Source organism: Neophocaena asiaeorientalis, unplaced genomic scaffold (genome assembly GCF_003031525.2).
Source record: "Neophocaena asiaeorientalis asiaeorientalis breed wild unplaced genomic scaffold, Neophocaena_asiaeorientalis_V1.1 scaffold155, whole genome shotgun sequence".
NCBI classification, from domain to species: domain Eukaryota; kingdom Metazoa; phylum Chordata; class Mammalia; order Artiodactyla; family Phocoenidae; genus Neophocaena; species Neophocaena asiaeorientalis.
In genome coordinates this window covers 7,200,009-7,214,303 of record NW_020173040.1, presented here as the reverse complement: position 1 = coordinate 7,214,303, position 14,295 = coordinate 7,200,009, and the positions used below count along the sequence as shown (strand labels likewise).

At 40.9% G+C, this 14,295-nt stretch overlaps 1 protein-coding gene across 1 annotated transcript in view; it reads left to right on the top strand.

Moving 5' to 3' along the window:
• Positions 1-14,295, top strand: part of ADAMTSL3 (ADAMTS like 3) — a 358,752-nt gene that overhangs the window by 159,679 nt on the left and 184,778 nt on the right. The window contains 1 exon segment of the mRNA XM_024742722.1: positions 2,810-2,936. Coding sequence (XP_024598490.1) covers positions 2,810-2,936 — 127 coding nt within the window.

Sequence of the window (14,295 nt, the reverse complement as noted above, 5' to 3'; positions counted from 1 at the left end):
TCTTAAATTTTTGTTTATATTATCCCCTATCTTGTATAACTTGTCTCATTAACTACACCGTAGAATATAAATCTTGTCTTACTAATTTATACTCTGTAGTGCCTGGCTCTGTAGAAATTGGTTGTGTATGGATGTTAATAAAGTTTATTGCTATGTTTATCGATTAGTGGTTTTTAAATCATTACCACTAGAGATCTTGACTTCAGGAAAAGTCACAGAAGTTGAAAATACTTGAGGCAATTCTTAGAAAGTTGCTCAGTGTTCATTATGATGTGAAGTGAGAGTGAAAATTCGGTAGTCCCTCAAATTCAAGGGCAGTTCTGGCTTATACCCTATTAATCACAAGGCAACCAGACCTTCTTTTCAGATATTATTTTTCTGTGATGTTTTCACATGCTTATTTTTGGCTGTAATATTTGGATGAACTCTAGCTTTAAAAATTATGAAATAAATGTCAGCGCTCAGGGGGGTATTCGATTGCCCAGGGTCTTGCAAGGCTCCAAACACTCTTCAAAACAAACCCATCCTAGCTCCTAAACCCACACCCTTCCTGGATGACCAGATAAAGGATGATTCTCATTCTCATGAAATGCAAAGTGCTCAGGGACACAGATGTGTGAGGACAGAGCTTGGCCGAGGAACAGTGTTTCTATAATTTGATGGTAGAATTACTACCCTTTGAGAAAGTTGCATGAATACAAGTTACTCACTGATTGAATCTCAACCACGCGAGTGTGTTTCCAAAATCAATCACTCTTAAGTTATTCCACATGTACTTGTAAATATTAACATAATGGCCTATGTACCTGGGTTCATTGTTGTCCATCTGCTGATACTAAAGGTGAGGAAGGTATAGTATAGTGTTAGAATTCTGCTGTCAGATGAACTGGGTTTTAAAACAGGTTTTAAAACAATACACTAGTTGTGTAATGTAGGAAAGTCATATAACCTCAGTGACACTCGGATGCCTTATTTGTAAAATAGAGATAGAAGGTATCAGAAGGTTGTTATGAAGATTAAATGAAATAATGTGTATAACATACTTGGCATAATGCCAGGTACGTGGTACGCATTCAATAAAAATCAGCTATTATTATTAATATTTTACTATTATCTTTATAAAAATCATATAATCAGGATGAAAGGGTCTCAAAGGATTCAGCTGCTCATCAAATAATTTAATCCCCTCTCCAATTTTCCTGCCAAAAAGTCTCCTACCTAGCCCGTGGTTGAATATTTATTGTTGGATAACTCTGACTTTAAAAACTTTCTCATATTGAACTAAATTATGCCTAAACCTGTAGCTTTCACCGTTTGAAAATACACAGAACAAATGTAAACCCTTTCTTCATGACAGCCCTTTGTGAATTTGAAAATATCTCTAATCATAGGCTTTTCCTTAAACTTCCTTGGAACTTTTCCTACCTCTCCCTGCAACTTTCATTTGATCTTTTTCCTTCCCTTCAGCACCAGCATTTTGGAAAGAACAGTCTATAGATGTGGTTCCAACTTCGTCCTGTTTTATATTCTCTTCAACACCTTGGATACAAAATCTGATCCAGCAGTTCTCCAAACCAAAGCATAGGGGCTCAACCCAGCAGTCAAAACAAAATGAAAAACAGAGAGAGATTAAAGGGGCTCTCTTTTGATGAGCCCTTTGAGTATTCTAACCACTGTACTAAGAGTTTCACATATATTTTCTCATTTCATTCTTAGTAGACCCTACGTGGAGTATGTATTATTGTCCCTATTTTACTCTTGAGGAAAATGAGTCTCCTAGAGTTTCAGTTGTTCAACACCCTGCAGTTTGAAAGGGGTGGTAGGACAGGGCAGGTTTTGTAAGTGGGCTGTTTGCCTCTAAGGTCTCTGCACTTACACACCAGGCCTGTAGATACAAATAAAGTTGAATGTGTATGCAGAGGTAGAGATAAACTAGCTCATCAGTTAATATTATTGGGCGCACATCATGTAAAAGACATATTTGTAAAATAAAAAGAAATATAAGACATAGCCCTTTTTCTCATACAAGGAAGCTCACAGTCTAGCAAATACACACACACAACTCACAAAAGCAGTAATTCACAAGAGACTGAAGGATATCAGTATAAGCATATTCTATGAGATAGCTCTCTCATTAATTCCTTATATTTTAAAAATTGTTTATAAAAGTTTTTATAAAGATTGTATATATACACACATATATATATAATGACATACAGGTAGAGATAGGTATAGGTATAGATAATGATAAACAGAAGGAAATGCAGAGATACAAATACAGAATATAGAGAGATGTGGATATATCGTCAGTATTAAGATACAGGTATAGATTGAGATTAAAAACAGAAAAAATAAAATAAAATAAAACTATGGACCAGAAGGATATACATCAACTTCAGAATAGTGGTCATTTGGGGGAAGAAATGAGAGAATAGGACTAGGGTAGGGATAGAAAGAGAGGGAAGGGGTGGGGAAAGAGGAGAGAGGAAATATCTGTAATGTTCCATTCATTTTATGTACATAAAATATCTGAATAAAATTATAAATAAAACAGTAAGAGTGGGAGTGTCAAGGGAGAGTCTCAAGTCTTTTTTAATTCTTTGGCCTTTGGAGAAGAATCATATAAATGACAGGGTACTGTCAAGCTTTATATATTATTTTATCTTTTAAAAAGTATATCCTCATAAAAGAGAGCCAACTCATACATTTAAGAAGGATAACACCATAAATACGGTTTCTGACATACAGAAGGTCTCACATCCCCGTATCTCTACCCGCTCCTGACCGCCGTGCTTCTGTCTGTCTGCAGGCAGTGGGCTGCGACCGACAACTGGGGAGCAACGCCAAGGAAGACAACTGTGGCGTCTGTGCTGGTGACGGCGCCACCTGCAGGCTGGTGCGGGGACAATCAAAGTCACACGTTTCTCCTGAAAAAAGTAGGTTTTAAACCCGATACGATGTTACCATAAAACATGTGCTTTAGACCGTCTGATACTAGAATAACATTTTCCCAACGCTAAGCTTTTTCGTTGGAAAGAACTTTTGACCCGTGTTCTAAAAGACAAATTTCTTCCAAAAAGTGTAGTATATCAAATTTTTATTCCCATTACCTCTTTTTTTAAGATTTTTTTTTGATATGGACCATTTTTAAAGTCTTCATTGACTTTGTTATAGTATTGCTTCTGTTTTATGTTTTGGTCTTTTGGCCAGGAGACATGTGAGATCTTAGCTCCCTCACCAGGGATCGAACCCACACCTCCTGCATTGGAAGGTGAAGTCTTAACTACTGGACTGCCAGGGAAGTCCCTATTCCAGTTACCTCTTCTAAGACTACCTGTTTCTTTGAACATATGCCAATAGAGAGTATAACTATTTTTTTTTAATTTGCTGATTATTTTAAGGTAAACTATGAGTCATTATTTTTTTTGCCCCCTTCTGATTGCTAACAAGGTAGAAAATACCATCATGCATTTTTTGCCCATTTATACTTCTTCAGGTTTCAGTTAGCTGCTGAAGTCATTTACTCTTTTTCCTATTTGGCTGGTGATCTTTTCCTCACTTGTATCATGAATATATACTATTTGTTTGTCTGTTGTACCTATTTCTAATGTTCTCTGTTTGTCATTTGACTTTCAATATTGTTTGTGTTTGTAGAATCAGTAGTTTCTAAGTTCTGCATATTCAGACTTTTCCATCTTTTAAGTTCAATAATATCTGCTTTAAATTTTTTTAAAAAAATTTGGGGGTCAGTCAACTTTTTCTGTAAAGGGTCAGAGAGTAAATATTTTAGGGCTTTTCAGCCCATATGGTTTCTGTCTCAACTACTCAACACTGTGCTGTTGCCAGGCAAAAGCAGCCACAGACAACCCGTGAACCAATGGGCACAGCTGTGTTCCAATAAAACTTTATTTACAAAAACTAGCCTGCAGGCTGAATTTGACCCTCAGGTTGTAGTTTGCTGACCCTTGCCTTAAAGGGAAAAAATGATACATGTGCGCCTTCTGCCAGTGCTTTTTTTTGTGTGTTCCTACTTTTAGTTTTTTATAAATTTATTTATTTATTTTTGGCTGTGTTGGGTCTTTGTTGCTGCATGCAGGCTTTCTCTAGTTGTGGAGAGCGGGGGCTACTCTTCGTTGTGGTGCGCGGGCTTTTCATTATGGTGGCTTCTCTTGTTGAGGAGCACGGACTCTAGGTGCATGGGCTTCAGTAGTTGTGGCTTGCGGATTCTAGAGCACGGGCTCAGTAGTTGTGGTGCACGGGCTTAGTTGCTCCGCTGCACGTGGGTTCTTCCCAGACCAGGGATCTGACCCGTGTCCCCTGCATTGGTAGGTGGATTCTTAACCACTACGCCACAAGGGAAGTCCCTGTGTGTTCCTACTTTAAACTCTTTTATTTCTTCGTGTTTATTTGGATGTAACTTATGAAATAGGGATGTTACTTATTCTTCCAAAATAGGGAGAACCTTACAGAAGGGGTGGAAGGTGGAGAGGATTTTCCAGGCAGAGGAAACACAGAGTTCATGGTGTGACCCTAGAGGGAAGCCTGGACTTTGTTGAGGAACTACTAGGATTGCATATTGGTTAGGGTTGGGGGAGTAAGACAGCAGGCAACCATAAAGGCCTTCATCATTGTGCTTCACATTTCAGGTTAAATGGAGTCATTGAAGCCATTTAGGCAGTGGAGTGGCATGGTTAGATTTGTGTTTTAATGAAATAATTCTGGCTGCATGTGGAGGTGAGCCAGGAAACAAGGAGTCTAAGCAGGATGCTGTTTTTAAATATTCCAGGGCGTTTGAAATAATGAGGCCTTGGTCGGGAGTAGTGTGGTGGGAGAGGCAGAGGAAGAAACAGATGGGAGAGAGATTGAAGAGAGTCAGTGGAGTTTGATAATTCTTTGAATGAAGACTGTAAGAGAGAAAAGAGAGGTAGGGTGTTGCAGATTTTCCAGCTTGAGCAGCTGGGTGGATTTATTTGCTGTTCATCAGGGTAAGGAATGCATGGAGAGGAGATGCATATCAAAGATAATGTTCATATACACATGTTCCCATTTCTCTTCCCTCCTGTGTCTCCCTCCCTCCCACCCTCCATATCCCACCCCTCTAGGCGGAACATGTGTGTATGTATAACTGATTCACTTTGTTATAAAGCAGAAACTAACACACCATTGTAAAGCAATTATACTCCAATAAAGATGTTAAAAAAAAAAAAGACAAACGTTCACCTCCCTGGGTTTTTCTTCTTTCCCGAAATTTGGCCCCTTAAGTATTCAGTGCCTTGGTACCTATCTGATACCTTCAAACAGATGTTGATTGTCTTTGGAGTGGAAGAGTTGATCTGAAACATGTTAGTCCGTTGTTGCTAGTGGCAAAATCCCCATCTTGGTGCTCTTTAGCTATAAATTAGCTGAGTCCCTCCAAAGAGAGTATATAGAATATATCAGGAAGTCATGACAATTTAGCCAGGGAAAACGTTTAAGGGAATTCAAGTGAAAAGATAATGAAAAGAGTAGGTAAACTCAGAACTTAGCCAAAGCAGTATAGAAGCTGAAGGAATAAGTAATTCCAAAAAGGAGGTAATAGTCGGCCATGTTAAATGCTGTTTTGAGGTGAGCTGGAATTAAGGTCCAAAAATTTCTCTTTGGCAATTTGAAGCCAAATTTGTGACCTTAGCAAGAGTGGTTTCAACGAACTTCTGGCTGAAACCAAAGCCTGAATGCAGTGGGTTTAGGAGTGAACAGAAGGTGAGAGAATGTATCAAGGGAAGGATTTTCCCAGGAATAAGGGAGGGGTACACACCCACACCATGTCAAGAACTGGATAACTACAGGCACCCTTGAGAAATTAACTGTGTTCCAATACAGTGTTTTGTCTTTTTTTTTTTAAAAAACTCTGTTCATTAGGAGGTAGAGTCAGCTGCTTAAGAGTGAGGGCTCTGAAACAGATTCACAAATGGGAATAATAATTATGCTCAGCTCTTAGGGTCATTGTGAGGATCAAATTGGACTATATATGAAAAAGTGTCTGACACATAGTTAACACTGACTGAAGGATAAAGACGAGGCAGATGACCCTGCTCTCCAGCCATCCTTTTCTTCATTGGAAGCTATGATCTCTACATCACTTCCTTCTTCTTTAGGATAAAACATTGGCAAAGGGATTAACAGTAGAAAAAACAAAATTTTAAGTACAACAAAATATCTGTGCAAGCTTTCAGAATAGTTGTAGCAGGAGGGTGCTTAGTGACTTGAGAAACAGGTTTAGTATTCTTTCATTGCAAAAAAATACTATCATATAAATCATCTGTTGCAGACAATAAGCACGAGTGGGTGTTTTGTGAGCTAATACTATGGTGCCAAGGAATTATGAAAAGATTTCAGGCTCCCTAAAATATAAATAAAAAATAAATTAAAAATATAAAAAATAAATTAAAAAAATAAAACAAATTCACAGATGTAGAAAACAAACCTGTGGTTACCAAAGCGGGGGGGACAAATTAGGAGTTTGGGGTTAACAGATACAAACTACTATATATAAAATAGATAAGCAAGAAGGATATACTGTATAGCACAGGGAATTATACCCAATATCTTGTAATAACCTGTAATGGAATATAATCTGCAAAAATACTGAATCAAGATGCTGTACACCTGAAAGTAACACAGTATTGTAAACCAACTATATTTCAATAAAAAAAAGAAAAGAGTGAGGGCTATCAGGGACTCGAGAATGCTTGCTTCAAGGAAAGGAGGATAAGGAACTCATCAAAGACAGTAAGGAGGGGAATTCCCAGCGAGACTCCGTGCTCTCACTGCTGGGGCCCGGGTTCAGTCCCTGGCAGGTGAACTAAGATCCTACAAGCCACGCAGCGCAGCCAAAAAAAAAAAAAAGGCAGTAATGAAGTAGAGGAGTAGCTGCAAGGGGGCCTAGGTGAGACTGGAAACCATGAGATCCATGGGCTTCCTGAAGGAGCTGGCTTTGAGTGGTGGGGTACCAGTGAGAGATGCATTCTATGGGAATTCACAGAAGACCCAACTTATAGATACATGAGTTTACATATCTCTTCTAACAAGAAGTCTGGAGCTGGCAGTCAAGTTTGGGGAAGCTGTTTTACTATGTTTTTGAGGAACCAGGCTCCTGTCTCTCCTTCACCAGCTTAGAGTATGGCTTTCATCTGGGGTTGCTAAGTCACTATTAAATACTCAGACAACACATCCACACAGCAGATGATAAAGAAGAAGGTGGTGCAGAAGGCATTCTTTTAATACCGTGCCCTTTAGTCAGGAAGGGACGTCTTCCCCAGGGAGTTTTGCCTTGCTGACCAGAACTGTGGCATATGACACACTGGCTTCTAAGGAGATGGGAAACCAAGTATATCACATTCCATCCATTCTGTTATTAGTAATAGTGATCTAATGCTTTATAATTCCCAACATTCTCTTCAGGCATATCATTTAATTCCACCAGCCCCCTTACATTGTGGTTTTGACATTGTCCGACCCATTTTACAGGTGAGAAAACTAAGGAATAGAGAAGTTAAGGAATATGGTTAAGAAATTGGAGTCTGGGGCCAGACTGCCTGGGTTAAAATCCTGGGCCTGTTGTTTACTAGCTCTGTAAACAGAGCAAGTTTTTGAACTTTTCTGTGTATCTTGACTTTCTCATTTTAAACTGGGAACAGCGGTTGTACCGCCTTTGTGGAGTTATTGTCAGGATTAAATAACTCAGTCATGCCGAGCATTCCAAATAGTGTCTGGCACCTAGAGAGAGCTCAGTAAATGCTAGCAATATTTTTATTAGAAATATTGCTCATATGGGTACCAAAGGATGTCACGCCTCTAACATAACATTAAATGTAAACAGATTTCGAAATCAACACTTGGTCTGCCGGGGCATTGTTTTTGAGAGAGCTACTGATGGGTGTGGAGGAAAGTCTTGTCAAAGGTGTCAAAACACAGAGAATTGTACGAGAAACCAAAGATAGAGGAAAGAATAAGATCCAGAGGAAGACAGTGAAGAACCAGGCAGGGCTGTGAAGAGTTAACTAGGACAGCTTTGGGATGAGAGGACTAATGGGGGAAAATCATCACCAGCTCAGGCCTTGGGGGAAGTGCCTGCAGTTACTGTTGGCTTTAAAAAGTGTGGAAATCTCATCAGAAAAGATGTCATCTTGTCAGGGTCTGAGAGAGATTAGAAATTGAGAAAATTCTAATTGAACCAGAGTAGAAGCTGAGTGAAACTGGGTCAAGAAACCAGTCTTTTTGGAGAAGTATGTGGAGGAGGCCCTGGGGTGGGAGGGGATGGGATGGGGGCTGGGCTGGCTGAAAGGGGCTTACCTGCTTGACTGCATCGTTCCTCACTCTTGATAAGGTACTTCATATCCTCTCTCTCTCTCATTGAATTTCAGCTTTGGGATTATAGATCCTTTTGAGAGTCTATTGATAATTATGCATTTTCTCTCCAGAAAAATGCATGTGTCCCCATAAGCCCCAAATTTGCCATTCTGATTTTTTTGAAGGGGTCTCAGACCCCTGATGCCAGTTCAGGACAATCCAGGAGAAGGGCCCCTAAAAATCTAATATTTTTGATTAATTTCTGCAAAGGAAGGGCAGCTGGAGCTCACAGACAGATCCCTGAATGCAGCGAGGAGAGCTATGCGGTGAGAGCTGGGGGCATCCCGCCGGCTGCTGACGAGGCTTCAGGCTCTATATGCCTGTACTGGGGCTGAGGCCAGACTTAGCAAAGATGCCTGCCTGCATGAAAACTCGGTGCTTCTCATCCTCGCTTTTCCTTACGGCCCCTTCATGTCTGTTGCTGCTCTGAATCTGGCCAGCTGAAGCTGTTTTTTGGCTGGGGTTTTCCACGGGCCATATGGAAGCACTTCCCTATAATCGTGCTTTGTGTGAAAGAAATGTGGGAAACGAAGCCACGTCAATCCCTAAGTGTGCATCACCAGACCTGTGGGGTCCACCAGGCTCCTCCGTCCTCACCTTGCCAAGCAGTCATTCCGATCTTCCCCGGGACTTACACTGAAGGAGGCCGTGGCCGGGAGACGCTATTGGCACAGCCCTGCTCTGGAGAAAGAGCACAAGGTTGCTCAGGGGCCCTCGTTTCCATCCTGCAGGGAGGCAGATTCAAGGTGTAAGAGCCTGGAGCCAAAACCTTTGCTATGAGAAGTATCAGAAATTAATCCACATACAGCATGCATATTTCCTGTTCACAGGCAGAAGGAGAGAGACTGAACTAACAACTGGCATCAATAACTTTGGCTGTTGGAACAGGGAACGGGAAGCCACTCCGTTTTGAAAGAGGGAAAACTCTAAAAGCAGTAACACCCCTATTTGGAGCATCTTGATTTGGTACTTAGGGACTCACTTGTTTTACCAGGTTTGCCCATTATTTTGGTCTTGTCCACACAAGGGCATGCACCCATGAGACAAATAAATAAATAAGCTCAGCTTGTCTGATATGAGCTGTTTATGTAGTTGACCCTTGAACAACACGGGTTTGAACTGCATGGTTTTGGATTTTCTTCAGCAGTAAATACTACACGACTAAATGATCTGTGGTGGGTTGGACCCACCCACTCGGAACCGCGAACGGATATGAGGAACTGGGTATAAGGAGGGCCAACTGTAAGTTATACTCAGATTTTTTTTTTTTTTTTGGCCACACTGTGTGGCATGCAGGATCTTAGTTCCCCACAGGGATTGAACCTGTGCCCCCTGCATTGTGAGCATGGAATCTTAACCAGTGGACCGCCAGGGAAGTCCCTATACTCAGATTTTTGACTGGAGGGGGTTGTCACTCCTAACCCCGTGTTGTTCAAGGGTCAACTGTACATTTTTCCCTGGTGGCAACTAAGCCTACTGATACAGTGATACCTAAGGCTGAGCTGGAACACCAGCATTACGCTTAACTTTGGACATTGTGAAGATAACCACACCTTCTTACAAAGCATCCCTGTGTACTCCCGACAGATACAGCATCCTGGGCTAGGCGGACTGTGGGGCTGCCTCACAGGGTAATTCTCACAAGGTTTTCTCTTCATTCACTCTTCATTTCTCCTTTGACTGTCATTTCCAAAGATAATCTGTGCATTTAACTTATTCCATAACAAAGAAGACTGTATTGGCTTGCTGGCATGCTAAACAGATTGGTTTCCCTTCCTCCTGCCTTCTTATTTCATTTTTTTCTGCCTCCTTTTTCATCTTTCTTGGGCAGGATTCTGATGGATAAAACTCTTATGCTAGACCTGTGTGTGGCAAATGAATATTCAAACCAAAGACCCTGTTCATTTTATTTAGTTTTGACTTTATTACTTTTTAAAAATATTTCTTGGCTGCGCCGCACAGCTTGTGGGATCTTAGCTCCCCGACCAGGGATCGAACCCGTACCGCCTGCATGGAAGTGCAGAGTCTTAAGCAGTGGACCACCAGGGAAGTCCCAGACCCTGTTCTTTTTAATGGGATGTTTCCCCATTTAATTCACGAGAGAGAGCATGGCATGGAAGAAGATCCCAAGACTGAAAGTCTAGAGCCCTGGGCTTTCGCCCTTGCCTTGCTCTTTCCCATGTTTTTATGCTTCTTCTATGTCCTCTGCATGAAAAAAAAAAAGAGGAAAATGACATGCAGGTGCTCTTGAGAAAGAGTGTCATTGAGGCTGATTTTCACAGGGTAGCCGGACTGACCAGGAACTCCCCAGCTTAATACCTCTTTGTGAATTGCCTTTAGTTTTACACTTATAATGAAATCCATACCCCTTTCCATGACTTTCAGAGTCTTGTGGATCTGGCTCTTATGTTATGTCATGTGTACCATTTTGCCCCTCACTCACTAGTCTCCCCTCATTACTGACTTTCCGGATGATTTTAGAATGCAAGGTGCCCTTTACCTCCATGGCTTTTGCATCGACCAATCCCTGAGCCTGGAACATGCTTCTCCCAGCTCTTAACTGGGCTACCTCTTTTTCAACCTTGAGTTCAAGTGTCACCTCCTCAGAGAGGTTTTCTTTGACCCATCTACCTAAAGTCAGCCCTTCTTTTTTTAATTTCCTTCTTAGCCTTTATTGCAAGAAGTAATTATTTCATTTACAGTTGTCTCGTAAATAACATGGGTTTGAACTGCACAGATCCACTTATACGTGGATTTTTTTCAATAGTAAAGACTACAGTACTATATGATTCTCTGTTGGGTGAATCCCCAGATGTGGAGCCTTGGATACAGAGGAAACACGGATACGGAGAACCAACTATAAATTATACACGGGTTTTCAACTGCGTGGAGGTTCAGTGCCCTTAACCCCCGTGTTGTTCAAGGGACAATTGTATTTATTTGTTTAATTGGTCTCTCCTACTAGTCAGGCATTGCAAAAGCAGACACCATGTCTGTGATTTTCACCATTTTATTCCTAGTGCTTGTACAGTACTGAGCATGTCACAGGAGCTCAATAACTGTTGCACGAATGAATACAGGCTCTTTGCTGGAGACAGCTCTGCTTCCTATTATGTTTTCAGTGAGACTAAATAATATTGTGCAACAGAACTGGACTGGAAGCCAAAGCCTAGGGTAATAACCTCTGCTTGGCCACTATCTGCGATCTTAGGCAAGATCACAGGAACTTCGGCTTTTTCATCTGCGTCCTGAGACTGTTAGCATAGATGATTTGTAAGACATCTTTTATTTCTGAAAGTCTATTAAATATATTTGTAATTTATTCCTTATTTTCAAACGCAGAGATCTTGGGATTAAATGGAGGTTAGAGAAGTAAGTCCTAGGATCTCATATGAAGAATTTTCCAAAGCTTTAATGAAAAGGTTCCACAGAGATGGCTTGTCTTCTTAAAGAGCACAGGAGATTTTACATATTTATATTTGTTTACACAGCCTTCTTGGCCCCAAATTCCCTGTCTTTGGTGATAAGGATGCCTTCTACCCACCCTGGTACAGGGAGGGTAGCTTCCCCTGAGATTTATCTCCTGCTTTCCTCCAGTAGAGGGTCAGAGTGTCCTTCTTGCACTAGCTGTTTCTCAAGTACCTTTAATTCAAAATAATCAGTGTGCCAAAGTGGCATATTTGGGGGTGACATATTCTGAACCTCTGCATCCCATTACAGAGTCAGAAGGCAAATGACCATTTAGTCCTCACCAGGCTCTTGATTTCTTAGATGCAGTATGAAGGGCAGAAAAGAACTGTTACACCAGGATGCTGGGGAACATCTGGACAGGAAGATGTTGTTAGATGCTGTATGTAACATAGCCCCCTCTACCGCATGTTATTCAAAGCTAGTCCTGGAAACGCACACCAAAGCATACACTGTTAGGCACTTGGCCTGTTACCGTGCTCTTTTGGGGTAAAGGCATTTTGAGCCCTTAAAGAGATATACCTCCAGGTTGTTTCTACAGAGACACCAGGGCTAATAGCTAAGGACACTCATTTGCAGATTCAGCAATAAGAGACATCCATGATGTAGCACATGAGGAGCTCAGGGCAGGAGTAGGGATGTCATCGCAGGGCGGGTGTAGGTATGGGAATCGGTTTTCAGCGTGCAGCCGGTTGCTCTCACCAAGTCAAATCCCTGCCATGTCCCTTCTCTACTTTTGAAAAGATGGTTGTTAATTTCTGATTTTTACTTTGCCCGTCTTTGTTCCATGGCACGACTCATTTATCCCACCTCTGTGTCAAAAGGCATTATGTGGACAGTCCTCCAGCTTCAGAATCCGTGTAGTACACGCTGGCTTTCCCTTCTTTCACCCCCTCAGTCCCCCACCACACCCACAGAGGGACGGATAGACTCGAATCAAACTTGGCTACCCGAATTTGGAAAGTTGTCAGCCCCTGTTCTACACAATGTCGTTTTAGGTTAAATGATGCCAAGTGGTTATGGGTGTGTAAAAGCATTCATAAACACCATTTTTGTGTTTATATGTTTTTCATTTTACAAAATGAATGCTTTCACACCCATTATCTCGCTTTAAAGGAAAATAAGTATTATTTTTCCATAGGGTTATTATTAGCATCAGCATTTATTCAGGTACTTTTCTTCCTTTTTTAAAAAAATAACTCCTTTGTTTTTTGGGAATGGAGAGGAGATTGGAGGGTGTGTGTGTGTTTGAGCCTAAAAAAGCTGAAGAAGATACATGCAGGGTCAAGAAAGTAACAGGAAATATGCTTTTGACCGAAAGTTTTGTTCGGCCAAATACCCAACCAGATTTTAAAAATCAAAAAAAAAAAAACAAAAACCAGGCATGGAAAAGTGGAAATGAGGTTGTTGAAGTGAGAGTAATAAAAGAGTCCATCTCTTTTCTTGTGTTACCACGGAATGTGTATATTTAGGTTGGTGTAGTTCTAGTTTGACTTTATAGTGAAAATAAGCGATCTGGTATAAATTACAGTCCTTCTGGGCTGAAACTGATGTCTATTGATTAGTTAATGTTGTGTGGACAATTTATTTCCTGTACATCTTGCTACTTAGCAAAACTGATTCTGCGGCAGGAAATGAGACATAGAAAAAATATGATGGAACAGCTGGACTTGAGCGTTTATGGGTGGGAGGGAGGTTAGTGGAAGCAAACTTCGTAGATCCTTGGGTCAGCCCAGTGATTGCAAAATCAAATAAGTGAAACCCATAAAATCAAAGTCTGTAGAGAGTATACTTGTGATGGGAGAGTTTGGGTTTATACAGTTATAACTTGGTCTCAACAGTAGAAAAGTTGAGTGCACTTTTTGGTTCTGACCCCAGCCCTACTAATTAGGAAGTCTGTGATCTTGGGCAAGTCACTTAAACTTGCAAAACTTCAGTTTTCTTAATTGTAGGAATGGGTTTTTACTAGAACAAAGGAGGCATGTATCTCAGGTTACCTAGGGTTGTGCCTGGGGGCATAGTATGTGCTCGGCGTGGTTTTAATAACTTTTGCTTACCCAGCCCTACTGGTGGTTAAGTTCTCTTCTAAGCCCTTTGCGTGTATTATGTTATTAAATCCTCTCAACAACCCCTTGAAACAAGTATTCTTATTATCCTCATTCTACAGATGTAACTGAGACACAGGGAAGGTAGGAACTTGCCCAAAGTCATACAGCCATTGTAAGTGGCGGAGCTGGTATTCTAACCCAGGTTGTCTGGCTCCAGGGTCTGTGATCTTAACCACCATTCCATATTGCCTCTCCCAGTAGTTTGTAGAGTAAAAATAATGCAAATGACATTAAAATTGTGATGAGAAGAAGCCCTGGAAGATGGCACAGTGTGTAGCAGTATCAAGGATCTCTTACCCCAAATTTCAATGAAAAGATTTTGAAATAGTTC